This window comes from Euprymna scolopes, chromosome 4 (genome assembly GCF_053919585.1).
Source record: "Euprymna scolopes isolate OS-2025 chromosome 4, ASM5391958v1, whole genome shotgun sequence".
Taxonomy (NCBI): Eukaryota; Metazoa; Mollusca; class Cephalopoda; order Sepiida; family Sepiolidae; genus Euprymna; species Euprymna scolopes.
The window spans coordinates 6,524,754-6,549,911 of NC_136485.1; the positions used below are offsets into that span (position 1 = coordinate 6,524,754).

The 25,158-nt window shown below is 35.2% G+C and overlaps 1 protein-coding gene across 2 annotated transcripts in view; it reads right to left on the reverse strand.

Moving 5' to 3' along the window:
* Nucleotides 1–25,158, reverse strand: part of LOC145266602 (C-myc promoter-binding protein-like) — a 183,429-nt gene that overhangs the window by 31,814 nt on the left and 126,457 nt on the right. Inside the window, exons 17-26 of one of the 2 annotated variants that reach the window (XM_080122489.1) lie at nt 24,242–24,387; nt 24,091–24,146; nt 23,063–23,125; nt 18,033–18,174; nt 15,113–15,298; nt 13,335–13,463; nt 10,605–10,941; nt 9,922–10,098; nt 5,032–5,169; nt 3,586–4,803 (exon numbers count right to left, since the gene is read on the reverse strand). In XM_080122489.1, coding sequence (XP_079978615.1) covers nt 3,586–4,803; nt 5,032–5,169; nt 9,922–10,098; nt 10,605–10,941; nt 13,335–13,463; nt 15,113–15,298; nt 18,033–18,174; nt 23,063–23,125; nt 24,091–24,146; nt 24,242–24,387 — 2,592 coding nt within the window. The remainder of the gene's footprint in view (nt 1–3,585; nt 4,804–5,031; nt 5,170–9,921; nt 10,099–10,604; nt 10,942–13,334; nt 13,464–15,112; nt 15,299–18,032; nt 18,175–23,062; nt 23,126–24,090; nt 24,147–24,241; nt 24,388–25,158) is intronic. The other variant, XM_080122499.1, reaches the window with a different exon arrangement.

A 25,158-nucleotide genomic window follows, 5' to 3' on the forward strand; every position in this document is an offset into this window, starting at 1 on the left:
TTTGGTTATTATAAACAGTTTTGTAGATAAAACCATTTCTTTTATTATGCTTGTAAATAAATATTTAATATTACACCTCTCTTTTTTTTTTTTTTAAATAAAAATCTGTGAATGTAAGTTGTGTGTATTATTTTGTTTCTGATTCAAATGAAAATAAAAACCAAAATCTCTCCTTTTGGACGTGGTTCATTCTGTAATGCCTTAAGCATAATTGATCCACTTAATGACTGACCAAGACCTTAATAAGACATAAAATTTTATTTTTAAGCACATTGCGAAGCTCTCTAGAATATACCTCTGGAGACCACAACATCACGTTTACAGCAAGTTTGTGTTGGGATACATATCCATCCAGCGCCAAAAATGATGCATGGCAACCATACTTGAACTTAAAAATTTTTGCCTCTAAATTTTGGAAATGAGGATTGTGTTGGAGACACCTCTCTGTGGGATTAATGGACTATTTCATGACATCACTTCCTCTAGTAATGTCACTTCCGGTATTGAGTATCGGTGCCCGCAGTCAGAGATTGGCACGCGACCAAGCAGGTTGAGTGCACACGCCCCACCGTTGAGGAATGGTATTGTTCAACTCACTTTGCCTGTAACCTATGTGAATACGTGTTCGTTTCATAAAAATCCTGTGTTTCCTTTCGTTTATCACCATTTAACCTCATAACAGAATGATATTTTGGATTATTAGGACTACTGTTCTGATTGTTATCCCCACAATGATTCGGCTGATGTCATTTCTGAACTTTTTAATTCCAAAGTTCAACAAAAAAAGTTCTTGAATTCAACAAGATACACTTGAAGTTCAGCAATTAAATTATCACTAAGGTTATGACAACAGCATATTCTTTTCCTCGTTTTGATTCTCACATATATATCCATTGATATCTTATATGTTTTTATGCAGAGTGATGTGGTTTGAGTGAGTGATGTGGTTCTCGGTTGATTAATTGTATATAACTGTGACAGACATATACTCAAGAGTCAAAACAATGAAAAGAATTACAGCCAAATCATGTGTTTAACAAAAAAAAATTAGAAAATTGAAACAAATAATCTTGTTTACAGTCTAAAAAAAAACAAAAAAAAAACGCTTTAGGTTTATCTCAAAAGGTAAACAGCAAGGATTTATCTTGTATATAAATTTAAATACACATTTTTAGATGTTTGTGTGAGCTAAACTCTTAAACTAAGCAATCAGCATGTATATTTAAACATAGCTTCTAGGTGTAATAGTGAGCAATGTGGGCTATATTTTGTTTGATTTAGTTTTATGCAAAGAAAGGCAGAAACCAGCTTGAAATTAAATATACTTAAGGATAAAAAAATTACCGGTTAGATTTTTTTTACAGTTGGAAAATAGATAGTAGATATTATTCAGAGTATAATGTTATGTTGGGTATATTTTTTAGGTGAACAATGGACAGACAATCTAAAATCCTCTTGAAAATAAATGTACTCATAGAAGTTATTCCTTCATCTTTATTATGCTGCACGTGATTCTTATCCTCAACCTGGACAACATCAGATACCCCTACTACATGTGTATCTCTCTGTCCCCATAAAAATGAATATGTTAGCATTCGTGGAGAAATAATTTTCAAAGGATTACCACCAAAGTTAAAATTGAATTTAAAATCAAAGTTAATCAAAAAAGAATAAGGATAAAAATTGTATGATTTTTTTTTTTTTTTTTAAGGGGGCGGTTCATTAGGAATTTGTTAACGTTGGACTTGAAGACATCCAAGTTGTAGTCCGGTGGGAAGCAGGCAGACGGAACAGAGTTCCACAGGTGTGCAGTTCTAAGAAAGAAGCTTTGTTCATGGAATCCGCGTTTTGATTTAGGCACAGACATAGAGTGGGGGAAATTTTTCACAGTGGATTCAGCTAGACGAGTGCTTTTAAATTCTTTTCAGTTCTTTTGTCAATTAGTGCATACAATTATATTTTAACACTTTAACGTGAAAGTGGGAGAAGTGTTCCAAAAGTAATGCCTCCTATTTTTTTATTCTGCCTGAATGAATCAGAGAGATTGCAAATTGCATTGTTATGATGACTGAACTGATGCATTCATGATCTGAAAGTTTCATATCTCTGTTGCAGATATTGACAGTTTGAGACTCTAAGAAAGCAACTCTTGCCAAGGACGTGCATCAAAAGCAAAGATGACCATTGAAATCCTGGCAACAGTGCATTAGGAATGGTAGTGACTATGTAGAAAAATAAATTCTGGATCACAAAAGGTTGCTCATTTTAATGGTACTACTTACGTCTTCATAGCTCTTCAACTTTTTGAGTTAAAAAGAAAAAAGGAGGCTTTACTCTTGTAATGACCCTCATATTAAAACAAGTTGGACGACACATGTAAATTAAATGGTATAATTAATTCCTTTTTATTTGCATCTCTATTTTCTCAATCATCAACTTGATTTGTTTGCCTGCCATAAATGTAAGCTCACATTACAGAAGAAAGATTACATGGTTTTCCCTTAACATTATTAATATTTTCAAATGTTTAGCATGATATAACAATTGACAAAGATGTTTTTAAAACAAATATTAACTCCCTGAAATATTAAAGGGATAAATTTTACCCATTCGATGCAAAGGATAGATTTTATTTCAGTCATTATCACATGTTGAATCTGGGCAAGTTTGTGTTCCAAACAGAAAAACAGTTTGCATAACATAGAAACAAAGCCATTGTTGTTATTATTATTATTATATTAGCAAAAAAAATGTCTCCTCTGGTTACATATTTTTGTTAGTATATATTACAAACATACTATAGTATCTGTTAAAGGAGGAAGTAATGCTTAGGAGGATGGTATCATAACAGGGCAGATATTACACTCTACCCCTCTCCTCTGAATGTAGCATTAAAAGATAGTAAAAGTATAGTTCGGTTTCAGACCGATACCAAATCTCCATTAGTAACAGATTATGTGGAGATTAAACCAATGAAAACTTCAGAAATTTAACGCTGAAACTTGAAAAGCAAAACACATGAATCGCTATTGGTTTATAACGAAATAATTTAGTTTCTGTATCTGTTTTACATCACAACAGTTTTGGGTCATTTAATGCCAAAAGAAAGTATTACATATGATTAGTTGAACACTGATCAATATTTTACCCACACCTTGGAGGAAGTTTTGCATTCATAACTTTCCTAAAAGATATAAGTGCGTTTACTGAATACAATAGACCCAATCAGATTTGAACACAGAACACCTGATTCTATAACATAAGATGATATCTATAGATATTTCCCGAAACACACAAAGAAAAAATTTAGGAAGAACAATACTAGGAAAGGGAAAAAAAAATCAAAGATGGAATTTTAAAGAGAGAGTTCCGCACAAAAAAAACATTTTGCCAAAAGGTACCCAAGTGAAAGAAGCAGAGGCTAACAGCAGAAAAGACTACGGAAAAGGCTTTATAGTGTAGAAAAGGAACGAAAGGAAAAGAGAAATGGTTAAAAACTAAAAGCACAAAGGGAAGAAGAAGGAGGCGAAAAATAAGCTTGGATGTGTTAGGGTTCAACTTTAAAAAAGAGGTCTGTAAACAAACCATGCGATGAGAGACGACCATCCTCTGTTAATGACTCATCAAGGTGATTATCACTTCGACTGAGGAAATCCAGACTACCAGACATCTTCTTTTTCAATCCCCTTAGAGCACCACCATCATAACTGTCCTCATCACCAGTGCCGCTGTCTCGGTCTTCCGAGGGACTCAGCGATAAGTTGGATCCTGCCTGACCGGACTGCTGCTGCGTCATGGATTGCTTGATTTCACTGAGCTTGTTGAATACACTGGCAGCTGATTTTAATACGCCGCTGAACATTTCGGTGCGACGCCGCAAGCTGTGTGAACGCCGTAGCCTAATGTCTTGCGGGCGCTCAACATTACCAGCCTCGTCCAAAGATAGCGTAGAAGAGATTTTTGATTTTTTTTGAGGTGTTTGTTGACCTGACTTTGCCTCGGCAAGACAATCAGGTGAACTACTAGTCCGTCCCAGATCACCAAGTTTACGGTTAACAGCAGAGTCATATCTCGAACCGACAACCACATCACCGTCGACACTTTCTTCATGCAAAGTGTTACAAACGCTACTAGTCCGTATCGTTTGGATATCAAATAAAGTCCTTTCTGGACTTATTTTTGATAATGCTTCGACTTTTGTCAACTGTGAAAGCTTTCGAGTAAAAGAGTTGGATGGTTTAAGAGGATTGGGTGGGGAAGAGGAAGAGGGGGAGGTGGTAGCGGTGTTGTTATTGTTTGCTTCAGCATCAAAGAGACCAAGAGGATCATTCTCCGTAACAGGAGTGCTGAACGAAGATGAGTGGGACAAACCGTTCCTTGTCGGACTACAACTATTCAACTGGTTCTCTTCGCCATTGTCTCTCACATCTTCGGATTCGGTTAATACTTCGGACGAGAGAGTTCCAAACGCACTTGTCTGGTTATTGTCATCCAGACCAACACCACTATCTTCAATATTTAATTCGGGTGTGGTTATCTGTGAATTCTCAGCAGGTTTTTCTTCGGTGTGACTGTCACTGACTTTCTCTTTGCTCACAAGGTCAGAAAAACGCATGAGGACATTAGATCCGTTCCACACAGAAGGTGGCGTCCAGTTGGAGAACATACTATTTGAACGGGTCTTCAGGAGGCTGTCCCCCGAACTCTTGTGCCTTTTCCGTTTAGCATCCAATTCAAGAGTATCCAAGTTGTGGTTCTTCAATATCGACTCACTCACCATCAGAACACCAGCGGAACTGCCAACTAAAAGAAAAAAAAACCTTTTTAAATACAGAATAGGTCCTTCAAATCAATATCTGAAACAATGGGTTCATGAATGGGAAGAGAGACGGGGAGAATAAAATGGGTTAGAATTTATTTGGAATTAAAAATAGTTTACAAAATTTAAATTCTGTAAAATATTTTTTTTGTTTTTTCTTTCTGGGATTGCAATTTTGAAATTTTGAAACGTTGAAACTTATTGATACTTACAAAGGCTGGCTTTTAACGATTCAAAACTTCCGACACTGGAAATGTTTTTTGCAGATCTTCTTACAATGCTACCAACACGAGCACGGAAGTGAGAATTGAGACCTTCATTCGAAGGAGACTCACTAGGATTGCTGACGGCTGAAAAGAAAATGATAGCATTAGAAATGACATGAGATTATAAAGATACTTTCTAAGGTGTGAAAACCCACACAAAAGCATGATATAAATTAACTTTTTCGGGTATAACTGATGAAGTTAATTCTATAAATATGTTTATGCTTCGAGAATCATAGCTTGTTATTATATATTTTTTTGTTCATCTCTAAAACAGGACATATTGCTAGTGAAGTGTAAAGAGCTTTTATTATAAGTACCAGAATTATACAGACATAACGTAAGCGGGGAGTTGAACAGCAAAATGTTTGTATTACATTTGAATTTCTGTATGGAGCAAGGAGAGTTTGTTGGTTTGTTTAACCAGCGTACCAACCTTCTTTAGCTCATTTTTTTTTTTTTTTTTTTTTTGTATTTTAAGTTGATTGTTTTGAAACTTTGTTTTCTATATTTGTTGTCTTCGGATGTTCAATTGACATCAGACAGGAATCAGAGCACTGATGATGGAAAGATAGAAACTTGGTTTTAGATGCATCAAAATTAACCAGTCACGTTTTTCCCCATTGCACCACGTGATCAAGATGAGAGGAGAAAGAATCAAAGAGAACGTGGTCGTTTAAAGCCTTTGAAGCGTTGCCATAGATGGTAGTGCCATCAGCATAAATGTCTACAAATGATCTTAGGATATGATTTGGGAGATTATTGATGTATATCAGGAAGACAGTTAGGCCGAGGATGGACCCCTGAGGGACGCCAGCATTAATACTGTGAGCTTCTGATTTCTACCCATTAACCAGTACTCTTATGAACCTATCAGAGAGAAATGATTTAATAAATGAAAAGACATTTCCAGCTATACTGTAGCTGGAGATTTTGTGGAGTAGGCCTTTGTGCCATACTCTATCAAAGGCCTTTGATATGTCAAGAGTAATTGCCCTAGAAAGGAAGCCTCTGTTGAGAGATTCGCTAATCCTATGTTATATAACTGTTAGCACATCTGCTGTAGATCTAGCAGAATGAAAGCCATATTGCATGTCACTGAGGAGGTTATTTTTGCTGAGGTGGTTCACTTCTTCTCTATTCAACAGATTCCAGCAACTTACTCATGACTCACAGGAGACTAATTGGTCTGTACTGAGAGGAAGATGAGCGATCACCTGAATTCTTAAATACAGGGCAAACTGATAAGGTTTTCCAGAGTGTTGGGAAGCAATTCTCCTTAAGACAACACTTTAACAGCTTTGTAAACATAAGAGCTAGTACTGGTTGAAGCTTTTTGAGCACTATAATAGGAATGCAATCTGGGCCAGTTGTTTTACTGGAATCGAGGTTTTGATTAGCTTGGCAACATTACACACAGATATTTGTATGTCGCATGGAGTGTTTTTAGACACAGGAGGAAATATGAGGGGGTTGGTGGCCCTGATCGCATAGGGTAAAATTAGCTGCAAATAGTTTGGCTTTGTCCAATGCTGACAAGATTACCTTGGGTTCATTGATGATGGTTGGAATAAAGCACACACTTCTATTCAGAACTCTGTTATTTGCCAATATTGGTGGGAACCAAGCCACTGCTCAGCTATTTTGGATATGACAGACCGAGTATACAACTCTCTGGCATTCTTTATTATTCTTTTACAGTGGTTGCTGGCTGTTCTGAAGGCAGCTATAGTCTCAGTACATCTATTACGTTGGGAAGCAATGGAAATAGTGATTTCTGTGCATTTTGGAGAGAACCACAGCTGGCTGTTAGGTTTTTGCTGGAATTTTTTGGAGGGTATGAAGCGGTCTATACCTACAATTAATCATTCCATCAGGTCTGATACTATGGAGGACACATTTTTAAACATGGAACATAGTGGTAAATCTGATATAAATATACGAAAGCTATCTCAGACAACCATAGAGTATTGATATACTGTACGATGGAGAGATTATGTCGGAGGACATATTACATTTTGTTTTTATTATAATGGAGGCAACCGACTTGTCAGAAGATACTAATGGGGACAGAACGGAAATGAACATATTACACATTGTGAACACTGAAGTCTCCACAGATGTGAATGTTAACTGAAGGATGATCAGACAGGATGTGGTTAATTTTCTCAGATATGCTCTTAAAGATAGTAACACCGCTGTTATGGGGGCGATAGAGGGCAAATATAAATGCAGTGATGTGAGCAAGTGCAATCCAAAAGCACATATAGGGCAATTTAGGGTCTTCTCTGGAGATGTTCCAACCACATCTCTACGGTAGGCAAATATTCCATGCCCATGTCGATCTTGTGGGAGGGATCAGATTTGGATGTTAAATTAGAATATCCTTTAATTACAAACTCATCTAGAGAAATAGTCAGTCCAATACCAGTTTTGCTTAGGATTGGTTGGTTGTTTTTGTTTTACGGCATATCAACCTTTTTCAGGTTATTTAATTCCGAATCTAGTTATTTTGAGGAACGATTTTTAATGGAGTATATTTTTTTTTTACGTCAGATTCTATTTAACCTATAATTGGGACCCTAACAGGTACTACCACTCCGGGTCAGAGTGGACCTGAGAGCAATGGCAATTAAAGGGTTGCTCCACACTCCCCAAAGCCCGCAAGGTGGGACCTCACCATTGGATATAGTTTAAGGTCATATCCAGGACCTTTGCTTAGGAAGAATAGGTGTTGTTTGGTCTCCTGTAATTGAATTTTAACCTCTGGAATGTTGGAACGTAGACTTCTGATGTTAGAGAAGGAGACATGATAGTGGAAGGTAGTGGAAGTCTATGGTAAAAGTTGGACTTTGGGGTTTAATCGTGTAGTCTTTCTGGAGACTTTTCATGATGGAGTTTCAGGATTTGTGGAATAGGTCGACAGACTTGGTTAAAGCAGGGCAGAAAGGGAAAGTAAGGAAGAAAAATTAATTTTTTTTTGTAAATCATAAAGGTAAAGCCGTAACAATTACCCACTAATATAGCATCAGGAAGCCCCACTAGAAGCTACTGCAAGTCTCATTTACCAAATGGCAATACAGTAGCCCCATACTTTGCATCTGCTGATAGGACGGCGTCTTTCATAGTTAGTTCAAGGTTCAGATTCCTGACTATCAGGCAGATAATGTCAGCCCAGAAAAACTTTTACCTCCAACACCCTTATTAGTGACATGATTACAAGGATAGAAAAAGAAACAGAAAATTTCTCAGGCAACTGTTCATGCAAAAATTCTGCCGACCTAGAATACAGCTTTTTCTTCTCCCTTTGTCAGAAAGATCACTCATTCTAAAGACTGAGAGACATTAGGAGAAGCGAGAATTAGGGGAACTGCCGACAATGCATCCACAATGCATTTTCTACTCTCCATTAAAAAAGCTGATAATAATATTGAGTATTCTACTCAATATAAGTACAATTGGCTTGTTTAGGGGATAGCATGGCGATAGGTTCCCCTCTCACTAACTGAAACAAAGAAAGATTTCAGTTGACAAATTTAATGTGTGTAATTCTTGAATAACGTGACTAAATTTCCACGAGTCATTCCCTGCTTGATTTGAACGGAAATTGTCTACCACTTTTGCTTACATTCGATGCTAGGCGGTGCATTTATTAGTATGTCTATTTGAAAAGTATACTTAAAAATGAAATGGCATCAGCAGTTTTTTTTTTAAATTGGAGAATGTGTTTATTTGGAGGAAATTTAGGAAGTGAATCACAAGCCGCAAATTGACAATAAATTCCAATAAAAAATTTTAACAATAGTATAGTTAATAGAAAACTAATGTTCTTATGTTACAGCTGGTTATTATAATGAGATAAAAGTCATTGTCATCCCTCTCCCTAGTACCCAGGGTATCCAGGCATGTTATGAAATTGATGCAAGAGATGGTATGCACACATGATCAAGACACCTAAGACGCTGAGCATGTAAGGCAATCAAAATCTCACTAATATCAAAAGTCTCTGATGAAGCACTTTAAATGGAATCTTTTCTTCCAGTTCACGGCCGTATATCCACCTGATAATGGTACAATCAGTATGATCAGTGTTTGGGATCCATCTTTCATGGCCATGCAAGGTGACAAAATTAACATAGACAGAAAAACTTCAGTCAGAAATGAGTAGAACAAATATTTCATTAGCCTCTGGAATTTTCAAAAATATTCAAGTACACAAAATATTTTATATTGATCATATTTCTGAGAAAATAATGTTGACTTAAAAATATTGTTTATTTAAATCTATTTTTAAATATTAGAAGCAATAAACATTGAAATTAAAATATTTATGCTAATATAACAACATTCACACTCAAAGCAAAGAAATTTATTTTAAAAAAAGTTAAAATAATAATATTGTTGTTACATTATTAGTTATGTTCTTTGGCCTGTTCTATCTCCTCAGTGGTTCTGACTGTGTAATCATCAGAACTCTCAATCAAAATGACACTAATTCAATTTTAACTATATACATTATTTAAGTATGGCTCCAACTTCCTTGAATAACATTTGCTTCTTTCAGCTCATAACTTCGTAGGGTTCAAGACATGCCTTATTTAATCTGAGTACAATATGACCTTTTCTAACTTCTCAGCTTCATGTAACTACATTTCCATTTCTAATATATATCTAAGCATGTCTAGATCAATCAACTAATCATCTGCCACTTATAGCACTGTCTCCCCAAAAGGTCAAGCCTTAACATCTTCCGAATAATTCAATACTGATACAAAAGGAAAAACATTTCAGCAAGCAACAAAATAATGTGGTTTCTCAATAATCAGTTTGTAATACCTGACAATTCATCAGCAGTACTTTTACTCTTGGTTTTCCATCGGACGTTAGAACGAGATGACTTGGTTTCTTTTTTGCTTTTGTCGGTTTCATTCTTTTCAGCTGAAGCCAGAGCGCCACACAATGTCTTTGCATCCTCCTGAGTCATGGAACTATAGCCTCGATCTGAAGCTCCACCTGAAAGCATTAAAATATTTCAAGGTAATGCAAAGAAATCACAGGTCAATAAATACAAAAAGTTTATAAAAATAGGTGCAAAAAAAAAAAAAAACATTCTGTTATTTTTAGATATACAGAAAAACTTTACAATGACAAAGATGTTTATTTCTAAAGCATAAATTTTTTATGGATTTTTTCTTCTTTTGATATGTCCCATGAAAGGGATATATTCATTTGAAATAATTAAATGGATTTGGCTACAGTATTCAGTGGTTGAGCTGGTATATCCTTAGTGTAAAGCTTTGGCATACTTTTCATATGGCGGCAACTCCACCAGTCATTATTTATGGTTTCACCAACCAATCATATCTCCATAAAAAGGAAGAACACAGATGTACTCATAATCGCTACATCAGTTTACAAAGTACTTCATAGTTTTTAAACTAAATAAAAATAGATATTTTTATTTCAATAAAATAAAACAATATCTGAAAAAATCTAATTAGTTCAAATATTTCTCGTACCTGTACTCATTCTTTCTTCGTTGGCCCCTTTGTTTCCATTAGAACCTGTCACAACCATATCTATAGCAAGTTCCGTCTTTGGTGTGGTTGCATTCACACCAGTGTTACTGCTGCTTGCGGTGTCTACGATGCCAGCAGTCGCTTCTTCCATACAACTGTCGATACTCGTATGACTGACTTGATCAAAATCACTTTCAGAATTGGAACAGTAGGAAGCGCTCCGTTGATGGGCAATACGTCGACGTAACTGAGCCACAGCAGTAATGACATTACGAAGCTTGTTCCATAATAACAAACCTTTACTTGTAGCACTTGGCCATTTGCTCTCCAACACAGCCTGAAGATGAACAAAAATGAAGTCAATAAAACCAAATGGACAAGTCAGCAAACAAGGGATAACAACATAATTTTTGTGGAATGATTTCAGTAAAAGAAAAAATTTAAAAAAAGAAAAATCTAAAGTCAAGAACATGTGAATCAATTCAGATCTCTGCAATTATTTTATCAGTAATTCTTTTGAATATTGATGAATTTCAATCTGAAAGTTGATATATCAAGTCATAAACTAAATAAATTTGAAATGGTCAAGATAACATTTCTATTGTTAAAAATTCACCAACAACTTTCATGATTTTCTAACATTTATGTATACATCTCAACACAATAAGGATTTCTTTGAGTGGGTTGGAAATAGAATTAAAAATATAAATAAAACCTTCAAATAGAAACTTTTAATGAAATATTTCATTGATAAATATTTTACAGTTCTTTTTTCTTTTTTTTGGGGGGGGGGGGTGCTTTTCCAGAAGTTTCATGATATTAAAAACAATAAAAAGAAAAATCTGTCAATGTAGGTATCCATGATGGAAAGAAAATATTGTATTCCAAAATTCATATTAATTAATCAAGTACTTTTTTGTTAAATCATTTTTAAACAATTTGGAGTTTTTCCAATGTCCCCATGTTAAAAATGGCTTTCTAAAATCTTGTAAGTTTGAATTATTTAGAGTCCTCCCTCTCTTTTCAACCTGTTTTTCAGATGACATTGCAATATCATCACTGTTTGCTTAGTTAAAAAATGTGAATTTCTCATTTAAAAATAAAACTACACAATCAAATTACTTGATTTTTGATGTACGTAGATCATACAGATTTTCCTTAGTTTTTTTAATATAGAGGGAATTCTGGACAAGTGTTACGTTGCACTCCCTTCAAGCAAAGCATGGCACAGAATTACAATATGTTACATTGTGGGTGTGTAAGGTCTATATATATATATATCTCAGGCGTGTGTATAACAAACATGGTACATAATGCGTTTGGTACACATACAGCTTCTTCGCACCATCTACATGTGTCGTAATATTCTTTGTAGTGGTATATATAACTGCACATGTATATACATAACACATACATACATTATACACATATATACATTACACATATATACAGTTCAAAAGGTCATAACATTTTATCAACAAACATTTCCTTAACAACAGAAGGGATGGAACATCTTCTCTGGGGAATTATATCTTGCCAAACAGAAAAACATTACCTTCATTCATCCGTGGTCTTGGTTGATGAATCTGCTAAAAGCTGAAATGAAGATTCCTTCTAAAGAAACAACAAGAAGTCTGGTTATATTTTTGGACAATTTTTATTCCAAATGGTTTCCTGTTGAAAGATCGCATGTTTAGATTATGCTTTTCCCTGCGTACAGGACCATATAGACCCTGTCTCCAATGCTCCAACTCTCTCCATCTGTCTAGCTTGCACTCTAACTCTGTTCTAACTCCTAATTCTGCTTGTATATATTCAAACTAATCCTTTGTGCTTATGTCATTCAACAACATAAAGACCTAGCACATGACATTTAGTCACTTTTTCTAACCAAATTTACTGTTTTTATCGCTAGGTTTGAAAATCTATTTTGTTTATGTACACCACATTCTTTGCTTGTTATTGTTTCTAACTTAACCTGAATATTTTACTAAACATTCCTTTCTTTTAAAACATTCTCTCGGCATACTTTTTTTCTACATAACAGTTAACAAAATAATAATAATAATGTTTTGTTATGTAACATTTTAACTTTTTAATAATAATAGTCAATTTTCCTAAATTAACTATCAGTAAGGCAACCCAATGTCACCCCAGCACAATCTAACACAAGCCCTTTTTTTTATCGTCTGAGAAATACTGTTCGTCTTTTATATTTTGGGAGCAAAAATAAATCCTAACATTCAATCTTGGTATGTAAACATTTAAAATGACTTTCTATTTGCCAATGGTTTCCAAATTCACATCTGAATTTCTCACCCCCCTCACAAAAAATCAGCAGCAGCATTTTTTAATATAATAATGAAAACAAACATGTTTGATGTTTACATCTGATCACACAAAATTTGAATACAATTTTTAAGTCTTTAAACTAGCAGATACACAGTAATATTTGGCTAGAATTAAAGTTTGTTTTGTCCATTTGTGATTCTTTACGTTATCTTTCAAATGATCCACCAATCAAAAAACAAAGTTTGTTCTTCAAACAAACTATAACCCACAAGACACAAATTGCATTCCTTTTCATAAGATCTGGTTTTATTTGCTTTTACAGCATATCAACCATACACATTTAATTCACCAGGCTTGAAAATTGTTTGATAGAAAAAAAAAAGTTAATAGAAAAAAAAATCATGAAATAATGAATTTGCAATGAAACTTTTACGATACCTTATTATAATATCCGTAAGTGATAGCATTTGGTTGGACACCAGCTCGCTTCATTTCAAACAATACTTTTACAGCTAAAGTCGGTTCATTATACTGGCCGCATAATTGCAATACCACTCGGTAACACACCTGCAAGGAAATATGTTTATAAGAAAATAATCGATGCATCAGCAATATTATTTTGGGTTTAGAAAAAATAAAATTATCTTGAAAACAATATTCCTCTCCTCATGCCGATTCAATTTCAGTATTCAAGAGAAACTAGTAAAATTGAATTATCAAATAATAGAAAAGATAAAAACTTTTATGGTGGTCATCTGATATAATCAAGTCAGAGTTCACTAATTTCTATGAGATTCATAAAATCATATCATTATCATCCGGTTTTCGTATTTAAAGGGTTGTGAGTGGAGTTGATTCAGAGGTGAGAAACACCAAGCAATGTCTCATGTCTGCTCTCCATGTGATCCAATCCAAACGATTGATATCAATCATGCTGCATGCAATCAAATCACTTGTTTTACATATTCTAGCTAGATCTTCCTCTGTCTACTATGCTCCCTAGTGCTTGGGATATCCAGGAGTGCTATGGAGTTGATTTAAGAGATGGCATGCTGTATATGGCCAAACCACCTGAGATGATGAAGCATACAAGGCATCTAACCCCCACTCCAAGACCAAGCTTCTGATGAATCACAAAGAAATTGTTTCCTCTAGTTAATAGCTGCACATCCATCTGATCATAATACGATCCTTATGTCAAAGCTGTTGCACATCAGAAGCTTCTAGGGCCTATGTTTCATTGCCATGCAAGATGGTTGAGCAAACACAAGCTGAAAAGATTTTGCTTGCAAATCTTGCAGAAAATGTGCAAAGATAACTAAAAAAATATTTTTTTGATTTTAAGTTTTTACTGGCAAACTGGCACAACACTTTGATGAACATGGCCAAAATAGCTCGTGCTCTACAAAAGAGTAGGCTGGTTAAAAGTTACCCAACGCAAAGACACCCTCTCTCTTTTCTTCAATCTATCTTAACGACCTGTTCACCTCCTTTTATGTCTTACTTCACTAAAAAAAAAAAGAAAAGAAAAACTGCCTTCCCATCATGCACTCCAAGTACGTAAATGATTCAGCCATTTTGTCTCTTCTTCCACACGGAATAACACAGGTAAACCTTCATTTTGTTTGTAGATTCACCACAAAAATAGTTTGCAGCATTCACATTTTAAACATCTTTTTTCTAACTCCCATTAATAGAATTCATACATTTCAAGGTTTCTTTTACCTTTGGTATAAATATTTAGATAAATTATATTTATTAAACCCCTCTCTTTACCTGAAAGGAAAAAAAAAATGTCCTTTTTCATTTAACCCAATTTCACCATTAAAATCACCGTTAATTTCTGCCCCGGAGAGAAATATGAAGGAAAACAAAATACAACTGAGTAACGTTGGAGGTTTCATCATCTAAAACATGAGCAACAAATGAGGACAACAATAATCCGAATAATCCAAATGATATCGAGCATCAGAAATGTTGCAAGATTAGCTATACATACTCAAACCCATGTCAATCAAAAAAGGTTGTCTATCTCGATGTTGGCTGATCTAGAAAAATGTTATCCTTTACTAATTGATGTTCTTCAACAAAAAAAATTTTTTTTTTTACTTGGAGAAAATGCAAAAGGAAAGAAAAGTAAAAGGGCAAAAAAGGTGTGTGGAAGGGGAACAGGTTCAACAAACATTAAAAATAAAAGTTTTTTTTTTAATACATACTTCATCAGGACGGATACCGTTCATGACGTTCATTTTTCGCAAAACATCATATGCCAACCGAAGCGAACGAGCATTTGATTGACTAAACTTAACATAAGCTGGCAGATGAATGAACCAGAGGCTGTAGCAATGGCTGAGAAGACACTTTGCCCAAAGCATTGGCGTACCAACTTGTTGCTGTGCAATCTGGAAAGAAACGGCAGAAAGAAATTGCAGTCATTATTTGAGAACAAGAGACAGAGACCTAATTTATATGCAGCAAGAATAAAATTAGCTGGGAAGCAATATGAAAAACATAGAAAAAAAAATATATTTTATTTATTTTTATTATTATATTTATTTTTATCACTATAGAGGGCAATTTTGAAATCTATTCTACTAAAGCAGAGTTAATCAACATTTGTTTCTTTAAGGTTTATGCATGTGTGTGTGATGTTGCCAGGTAGATAATAATAATAAAATAAAAGAACTTGCAACAAAACAGTTGTTTGTTAGAAAAATATAAAACACTTGTTTATTTCTTGCTTTGTGTTGCTCATTTCAGTCGGTAGACAGGAGGGGGGAGCAGGAGGTAGGCGAGTTTCAATGACACAGTGCAATAACGTGACTCGTGGCTTACAGTTGCTTTTTGACTCCATTCTCTCTCATCTAACTTGTTTGTATAGACTTGTTCTCTTGCACCTATTCACCTCCAGTCGTCAGTTTTGACAGATCTACACCCATTGGCGGTTATGTTACCCTGTCGACCGCCTGCATGTGTGTGTGTTTACAGTCTCAACATGTGACATTATCTATAATATAAATTTCACCTGTCTGTTTAAATGTATGTATGTATGTCTGTCTAAAACTTTTGACAGAGGCAACGGATTTTCACAAAATTGGTATCATTTTGAAGCTCGACTCTAGGACAACAAATATAAAAAAATTGGCCAAAAACAGTAATTCCTTCACCCTCAACTGGGCACTTTTCTACAGAGAGGGAGTCACTTTTTTCGCCGATATTTTCGAAAGTCATCTCCTCTTTTAGATTGTCTAGCCTTAATTTAAACCTACGTCACTTCCAGTTTGGCGATGGATGCAACGGCAAAGATGTTACGTTTGTTTTTCATATTCTTTTCCTCCTTTGCGGTACAGGTTCGAGCCTGCCTGCCTACTACCACTTTTTTTTCTTTTTTGTTCAATACACACTTCCAAACACCCGGACAATGTCGGGCACTCACTCAGGCCAGTGTGTATATATATATTACACAAAATACATTCCTCAATTTTAAGATGAAGTTATGTTTGAAAAAACTTCTATTTTAATTGGTTTACTTAGTCAAATCAAGTGACCCACCTCTCGCTATATCACTCTCTCCCTTTCCATTTATTAACAAAGGTAATAAAAAAGGGCAAGAATAAAAAGTTTAGAATAGTACATTATAAACAAAAGCAAATACCATCACAAGTGTAATACTATTTTTTTTTTTTTTTTTTTTTTTTTTTTTTTTATTTATTCAATTTTCACCCCAAACAAGGCACAGTGCCACTTTGAAGCAGGGGGCTACTATTAGGGACTTAATTAGCGGGGTCATTATCAAGGGAGATGAGTAGAAAGATGTTTGTTAACATTACACTTGAACTTCTGCATATCAGTGCAGTTGGGAAAGCAGAATCCCGGAAGGGAGTTCCAAAGACCCACAGTTCTGGGGAAGAAACTATTGGAGTAAAAGGCTTTCTTGCACCTAGGGATCTCTACTGTAAAGGGATGAGACTTAGTAGCTTGTCGGGGGTAGTTACGTCGGGGAGGTACAAGTGTTTGCAGTTCGTCAGAGCATTCACCATTGAAGTATTTGTAGAACAGGCAGAGGGATGCAACAGCTCGTCGATGGGACAGAGGCTGAAGCCTAGATGACAGTTCAGGACCTATCAGGTTGGCGACTCTCTTTTGAACCCTGTCCAGGAGCGAGAGACAAGCAGCAGATGCACCAGCCCAGATGTGACAACAGTACTCCATACATGGGCGAATGGTGGCCTTATAGAGGTATAGGATACTGTCAGCCGTAAGTAGTTTTCTAGCATGGTAGAGGGAGCCAACCTTCCTTGCAGCAGCCTTGGCAATGCTCTCAATGTATCTATTCCAGTTCATATTCCCTGTAAACGTTAGGCCGAGGAGTTTAAAAGAAGTACTTTCAGGCAATGTGTTCTTGGCCATTGCTATTGGTGGTAGAGAAGGTTTCTTGTAGTTATTGAAGGAAACAAGTTTAGTCTTAGCAGCATTGAATGTGACCAACCATTTTTTTCCCCATTCCACTACAGATTGAAGGTCATCCTCTAGTGTTTCTGCCATTTCCTTGGATATGTGTTCATTTGTTTTCCCTTCATATCTGTTATAGAGAGTGGTGTCATCGGCATATATACCCATCTCTGAAACAATTTTATCAGGGAGGTCATTTATGAATATCAGGAATAATAGAGGTCCAAGGATAGACCCCTGAGGTACTCCCGCATTTATGTCATATTGTTTAGATGTACGACCGTCGAGGACAACTTTGATTTTCCTCTTACTTAAGAAGGATTTAATTACATTATGAATTCTTCCAGTGATTCCATATGATCTAATTTTCCTTAGAAGACCATCGTGCCATACCCTGTCAAAAGCCTTAGGTATATCAAGGGCCACCGCTCTACCCTCCCTCTATTTAACCGGCTGTAAAGAAAAAGATAGAGGGATATATAGTGAGCAGAAAGAGATTCATTCTAGATTTTGTCCTTTTATTTTTATATTAATTTTTTCTAGTTTTGTTTAAAAAAAAATAAAAATAAAAACTGATTAACAACTCTTTATTATTAATCTGATACTGCTTAGTGTGTTTGCAACTTATCAATGTAAAAGAAATAAACATTTTCTTGTTAAAGTAAACAGAAACATATGACTAACCTTTTGTGCCATGCGTACTTCTTGTTTGGTACGTTTAGCCATTGGGCTATTTGGACAGACGGACTGTTTACCAGGTAGAGAGAGAGTAGAGGCTTTTTTCATTAAAAATAGCTCTGACTTCAACTCAGGAAAACCATTATAGCTAAAACATAACATTAAAAATCAAATACAAAACAAAAAAAATAATAGTGTTAAAAAAAAATCTTTAAATACTTTTTTACATGTTATTTGCTTTAAATTCAACCAATTTATTTAATATAATGGAAACACATAATGCAATTCAGTTTTATTCAAACAATTTATTCGATTTAATGCAAGCAATTTATTCGATTTAATGCAAGCAATTTATTCAAGTTAATGCAAGCAATTTATTCAAGTTAATGCAAGCAATTTATTCAGTTAAAAATTGCAAAAGAAAAGTAAAATAAACTTGAAAGAAATGTTTGCTCTAATTTTACATTATCAATGAAAAGACTAAAAACAATTTACTTTGAAACAAATCAACTTTCAAATAAATTATTTTTCATATTATTCCTTAATTGGAATTTTTTTTTTTATTTTGAGATGAGCATTTTTATGTTAATTTTATTTTTTTATATCGGACTATTAGTCTCATCTTTATTAGTTGTTGCTTGTTTGTTTTTATTGGTTCACAACGTTTCGGCCAACTTCCTCTGGCCTTCGTCAGGTAGTAACCGCGACGGATAGGAACTTCGAATCTCCTAACTGCATTCTCAGCCATCACTGCCATCCGTAGTTGTCGTCGTCTCACCACATTTTTGACCAATTACCTCTGGCACGCTTTGGGTGGGATTGAAACCGCTATCTTCAGACAATGTTCATCTGGAACCGTAGAGATTCAACGTCTCTATCAACTGCGCCACGGGCCCCGAAGGGCGATCAAGGTTGGATTCTTTGATCTTATAAATCCACATTTATTCATTATCTGATCTTCCATAGTCGGGTCCGTACCGATTGGTATATATATATTATTCCTTAATTGGAATTTTTTTTTTATTTTGAGATGAGCATTTTTATGTTAATTTTATTTTTTTATATCGGACTATTAGTCTCATCTTTATTAGTTGTTGCTTGTTTGTTTTTATTGGTTCACAACGTTTCGGCCAACTTCCTCTGGCCTTCGTCAGGTAGTAACCGCGACGGATAGGAACTTCGAATCTCCTAACTGCATTCTCAGCCATCACTGCCATCCGTAGTTGTCGTCGTCTCACCACATTTTTGACCAATTTCCTCTGGCACGCTTTGGGTGGGATTGAAACCGCTATCTTCAGACAATGTTCATCTGGAACCGTAGAGATTCAACGTCTCTATCAACTGCGCCACGGGCCCCGAAGGGCGATCAAGGTTGGATTCTTTGATCTTATAAATCCACATTTATTCATTATCTGATCTTCCATAGTCGGGTCCGTACCGATTGGTATATATATATTATTCCTTAATTGGAATTTTTTTTTATTTTGAGATGAGCATTTTTATGTTAATTTTATTTTTTTATATCGGACTATTAGTCTCATCTTTATTAGTTGTTGCTTGTTTGTTTTTATTGGTTCACAACGTTTCGGCCAACTTCCTCTGGCCTTCGTCAGGTAGTAACCGCGACGGATAGGAACTTCGAATCTCCTAACTGCATTCTCAGCCATCACTGCCATCCGTAGTTGTCGTCGTCTCACCACATTTTTGACCAATTACCTCTGGCACGCTTTGGGTGGGATTGAAACCGCTATCTTCAGACAATGTTCATCTGGAACCGTAGAGATTCAACGTCTCTATCAACTGCGCCACGGGCCCCGAAGGGCGATCAAGGTTGGATTCTTTGATCTTATAAATCCACATTTATTCATTATCTGATCTTCCATAGTCGGGTCCGTACCGATTGGTATATATATATTATTCCTTAATTGGAATTTTTTTTTTTTTATTTTGAGATGAAATGTGGTGAGACGACGACAACTACGGATGGCAGTGATGGCTGAGAATGCAGTTAGGAGATTCGAAGTTCCTATCCGTCGCGGTTACTACCTGACGAAGGCCAGAGGAAGTTGGCCGAAACGTTGTGAACCAATAAAAACAAACAAGCAACAACTAATAAAGATGAGACTAATAGTCCGATATAAAAAAATAAAATTAACATAAAAATGCTCATCTCAAAATAAAAAAAAATTCCAATTAAGGAATAATATATATATACCAATCGGTACGGACCCGACTATGGAAGATCAGATAATGAATAAATGTGGATTTATAAGATCAAAGAATCCAACCTTGATCGCCCTTCGGGGCCCGTGGCGCAGTTGATAGAGACGTTGAATCTCTACGGTTCCAGATGAACATTGTCTGAAGATAGCGGTTTCAATCCCACCCAAAGCGTGCCAGAGGTAATTGGTCAAAAATGTGGTGAGACGACGACAACTACGGATGGCAGTGATGGCTGAGAATGCAGTTAGGAGATTCGAAGTTCCTATCCGTCGCGGTTACTACCTGACGAAGGCCAGAGGAAGTTGGCCGAAACGTTGTGAACCAATAAAAACAAACAAGCAACAACTAATAAAGATGAGACTAATAGTCCGATATAAAAAAATAAAATTAACATAAAAATGCTCATCTCAAAATAAAAAAAAAAAAAATTCCAATTAAGGAATAATATATATATACCAATCGGTACGGACCCGACTATGGAAGATCAGATAATGAATAAATGTGGATTTATAAGATCAAAGAATCCAACCTTGATCGCCCTTCGGGGCCCGTGGCGCAGTTGATAGAGACGTTGAATCTCTACGGTTCCAGATGAACATTGTCTGAAGATAGCGGTTTCAATCCCACCCAAAGCGTGCCAGAGGTAATTGGTCAAAAATGTGGTGAGACGACGACAACTACGGATGGCAGTGATGGCTGAGAATGCAGTTAGGAGATTCGAAGTTCCTATCCGTCGCGGTTACTACCTGACGAAGGCCAGAGGAAGTTGGCCGAAACGTTGTGAACCAATAAAAACAAACAAGCAACAACTAATAAAGATGAGACTAATAGTCCGATATAAAAAAATAAAATTAACATAAAAATGCTCATCTCAAAATAAAAAAAAAAATTCCAATTAAGGAATAATATATATATACCAATCGGTACGGACCCGACTATGGAAGATCAGATAATGAATAAATGTGGATTTATAAGATCAAAGAATCCAACCTTGATCGCCCTTCGGGGCCCGTGGCGCAGTTGATAGAGACGTTGAATCTCTACGGTTCCAGATGAACATTGTCTGAAGATAGCGGTTTCAATCCCACCCAAAGCGTGCCAGAGGTAATTGGTCAAAAATGTGGTGAGACGACGACAACTACGGATGGCAGTGATGGCTGAGAATGCAGTTAGGAGATTCGAAGTTCCTATCCGTCGCGGTTACTACCTGACGAAGGCCAGAGGAAGTTGGCCGAAACGTTGTGAACCAATAAAAACAAACAAGCAACAACTAATAAAGATGAGACTAATAGTCCGATATAAAAAAATAAAATTAACATAAAAATGCTCATCTCAAAATAAAAAAAAAAAAATTCCAATTAAGGAATAATATATATATACCAATCGGTACGGACCCGACTATGGAAGATCAGATAATGAATAAATGTGGATTTATAAGATCAAAGAATCCAACCTTGATCGCCCTTCGGGGCCCGTGGCGCAGTTGATAGAGACGTTGAATCTCTACGGTTCCAGATGAACATTGTCTGAAGATAGCGGTTTCAATCCCACCCAAAGCGTGCCAGAGGTAATTGGTCAAAAATGTGGTGAGACGACGACAACTACGGATGGCAGTGATGGCTGAGAATGCAGTTAGGAGATTCGAAGTTCCTATCCGTCGCGGTTACTACCTGACGAAGGCCAGAGGAAGTTGGCCGAAACGTTGTGAACCAATAAAAACAAACAAGCAACAACTAATAAAGATGAGACTAATAGTCCGATATAAAAAAATAAAATTAACATAAAAATGCTCATCTCAAAATAAAAAAAAATTCCAATTAAGGAATAATATATATATACCAATCGGTACGGACCCGACTATGGAAGATCAGATAATGAATAAATGTGGATTTATAAGATCAAAGAATCCAACCTTGATCGCCCTTCGGGGCCCGTGGCGCAGTTGATAGAGACGTTGAATCTCTACGGTTCCAGATGAACATTGTCTGAAGATAGCGGTTTCAATCCCACCCAAAGCGTGCCAGAGGTAATTGGTCAAAAATGTGGTGAGACGACGACAACTACGGATGGCAGTGATGGCTGAGAATGCAGTTAGGAGATTCGAAGTTCCTATCCGTCGCGGTTACTACCTGACGAAGGCCAGAGGAAGTTGGCCGAAACGTTGTGAACCAATAAAAACAAACAAGCAACAACTAATAAAGATGAGACTAATAGTCCGATATAAAAAAATAAAATTAACATAAAAATGCTCATCTCAAAATAAAAAAAAAATTCCAATTAAGGAATAATATATATATACCAATCGGTACGGACCCGACTATGGAAGATCAGATAATGAATAAATGTGGATTTATAAGATCAAAGAATCCAACCTTGATCGCCCTTCGGGGCCCGTGGCGCAGTTGATAGAGACGTTGAATCTCTACGGTTCCAGATGAACATTGTCTGAAGATAGCGGTTTCAATCCCACCCAAAGCGTGCCAGAGGTAATTGGTCAAAAATGTGGTGAGACGACGACAACTACGGATGGCAGTGATGGCTGAGAATGCAGTTAGGAGATTCGAAGTTCCTATCCGTCGCGGTTACTACCTGACGAAGGCCAGAGGAAGTTGGCCGAAACGTTGTGAACCAATAAAAACAAACAAGCAACAACTAATAAAGATGAGACTAATAGTCCGATATAAAAAAATAAAATTAACAAATTATTTTTCAATGAAAACTTATTGATTCATCATTATTTATAATTTAATTATGCCATTGTTGACAATAAAATTCTCTAATAAGAGGAAAATAAAATAAATAGGATTTCTCACCTGTATTTAACTCCTTCTGGTAATCCAGTTGGCTCAGGAGGCATAATAAATACAGTTCTTTCACTGGATGGGGAGGAAACAAAAAGTGTCAGTTGTTTTAGTTTTGGGATTCCAGGTAAACATTTATTTAACATATCTTAGAAGAATCAGTGGAGTAAATAACATTTCTATTTGATGATCTCTTTTTTTACCCATCTTCTTAACCATAAAATATTATTTTAGTATAAAATTGTTTTTCAATTTTTAAAAATCTTTGAAAACTAATCACAAATGTTCTATTTCATATTTCATCAAATATTGTGCCAAAATTTCTTTCTTTGTACCATTATTTCGGAATTTATGCAATTCCAGTTTTTAATTTTCTTATTTATTGTAATTCTTTTCATAAAATCTGATCTGGAACTTTGTTTAAAAATATATTTTACTCTAGCAGCAAAAACATTCAATTGGTTAAAAAAATTCTTTTTTTCTAATTTGTCTTTACAGTAAATTTCCAGATTTCAAAAGGAGAAATATTAAAAAGGTGTCAACACAGAATCTTTAAAACCTTTAAAACAAAGATTGTTTCTACAAAAACTATTTTCATTCTATCAGAAATGCAAAAGTATGTAGGTTTTCTAAAAAAAATTGTTTAAACAATTTTTATGGCAACAAAGATTCAAAACCGTAGATAAGAATTTAATATACAAAAATAGAAAGTTTGCATTTTATATACAACATCAGACATTTTAGCCGTTAAAGATGGGCAAGTGTTATAGCTGTTGACTAAGAATGATTACTCTATGCCATATTGATGGTTGAATATGGTTAAGTTCGTGTTCATTTTTGCATTAAATACTAATCGCTAATAATACCTACACATCAAACAGATGCTGCACCTTATCATAGCAAAGGTCCATACAAAAATTCAACCAGATTGGCCGAGTATTCTCAAAGAAAAAGTCGAATGAACAGACAAAGAGAAATATAATATAGATTGCAGATTACTAAGGAAAGAATGATCATGAAAAAAATGGATTTTTATTCACCTTTTATGGGTTTCGTCAAAATCAATAAGTTTCGGTTCATCTTTTGTATCATCGACCTGCCGATAGAAAACAAAAGTTTTGAAACATAAGCAAAGACACATCTTTGAATTGACCAATTCTTACGACATATTAAAACAAAACAATTACTCACCTTTTCAGTACACTCATCAAAAAATGCTAAACTTGCATCTTTGTCCGATACAAACGACCGTTCTTCAATAAATCGAATATAAGTCTGTGTCTTTAGCAATAGCATGAAGAATTTCACATATGCCTTGTCACGACTTTTCAAAAATCCTTCAAAAAAAGGAAAGAAAAAAAATGAAATAAGTGTTTCAATTTTAAATCACACAAAGATTCCTGAATTCGACATAAAGATTCTTAAGTTTGACACTGTGCACCTGATGGGTTAAAATGTATTGAAACTGACACCTGAGAACAGAACAGCAGTTTGAATAAAATGTTAATTATTTTTCATATCACCTGTTAAGGATTGAACCTTTAACTTCCAGAAGTCTATCACTTAAAATCGATTGTCGTTCAATGCCAACATCCATTGCAAGTTGCAACATAGGCTGATGTGAAAAATTCTAATATAAATTTTGAGATCTTTACACCTAATTTCACTGTTGATATGTAGTATTATTACTTCTATATTTTTATTTATTGCTGTTTTAATCTACCATTTATAACTAATGGTTCCCATTTGTATCTAATCCTATAGCAGGTCTATTTAAGAGGCCAACATATATGTTGCTTTAGACAACAAAACAAAAAAGAGAATGAAAAAATAAATATACAACAAAAAAATGTTACCAAAGGCAAGATAAATTACTCTTCTACCTACCTAGATAAGATTTTTGTATTCTAACTTATTTTTTAGTGTTGTTTTACTTAAAAACAAAAGTAAAGTTTGTCAAGTTAGAACAAAAACAAAAATGCTAGTTTAGAGTCTAAATAATTGCTCAAAAATTGAAAATTAAACAAAATCATGTGAAAATTTAATGCACTACCAATAATTTGTTTAATTTTCAAAGTTTTTTAGGCTTGACTATGACTAATGAAATC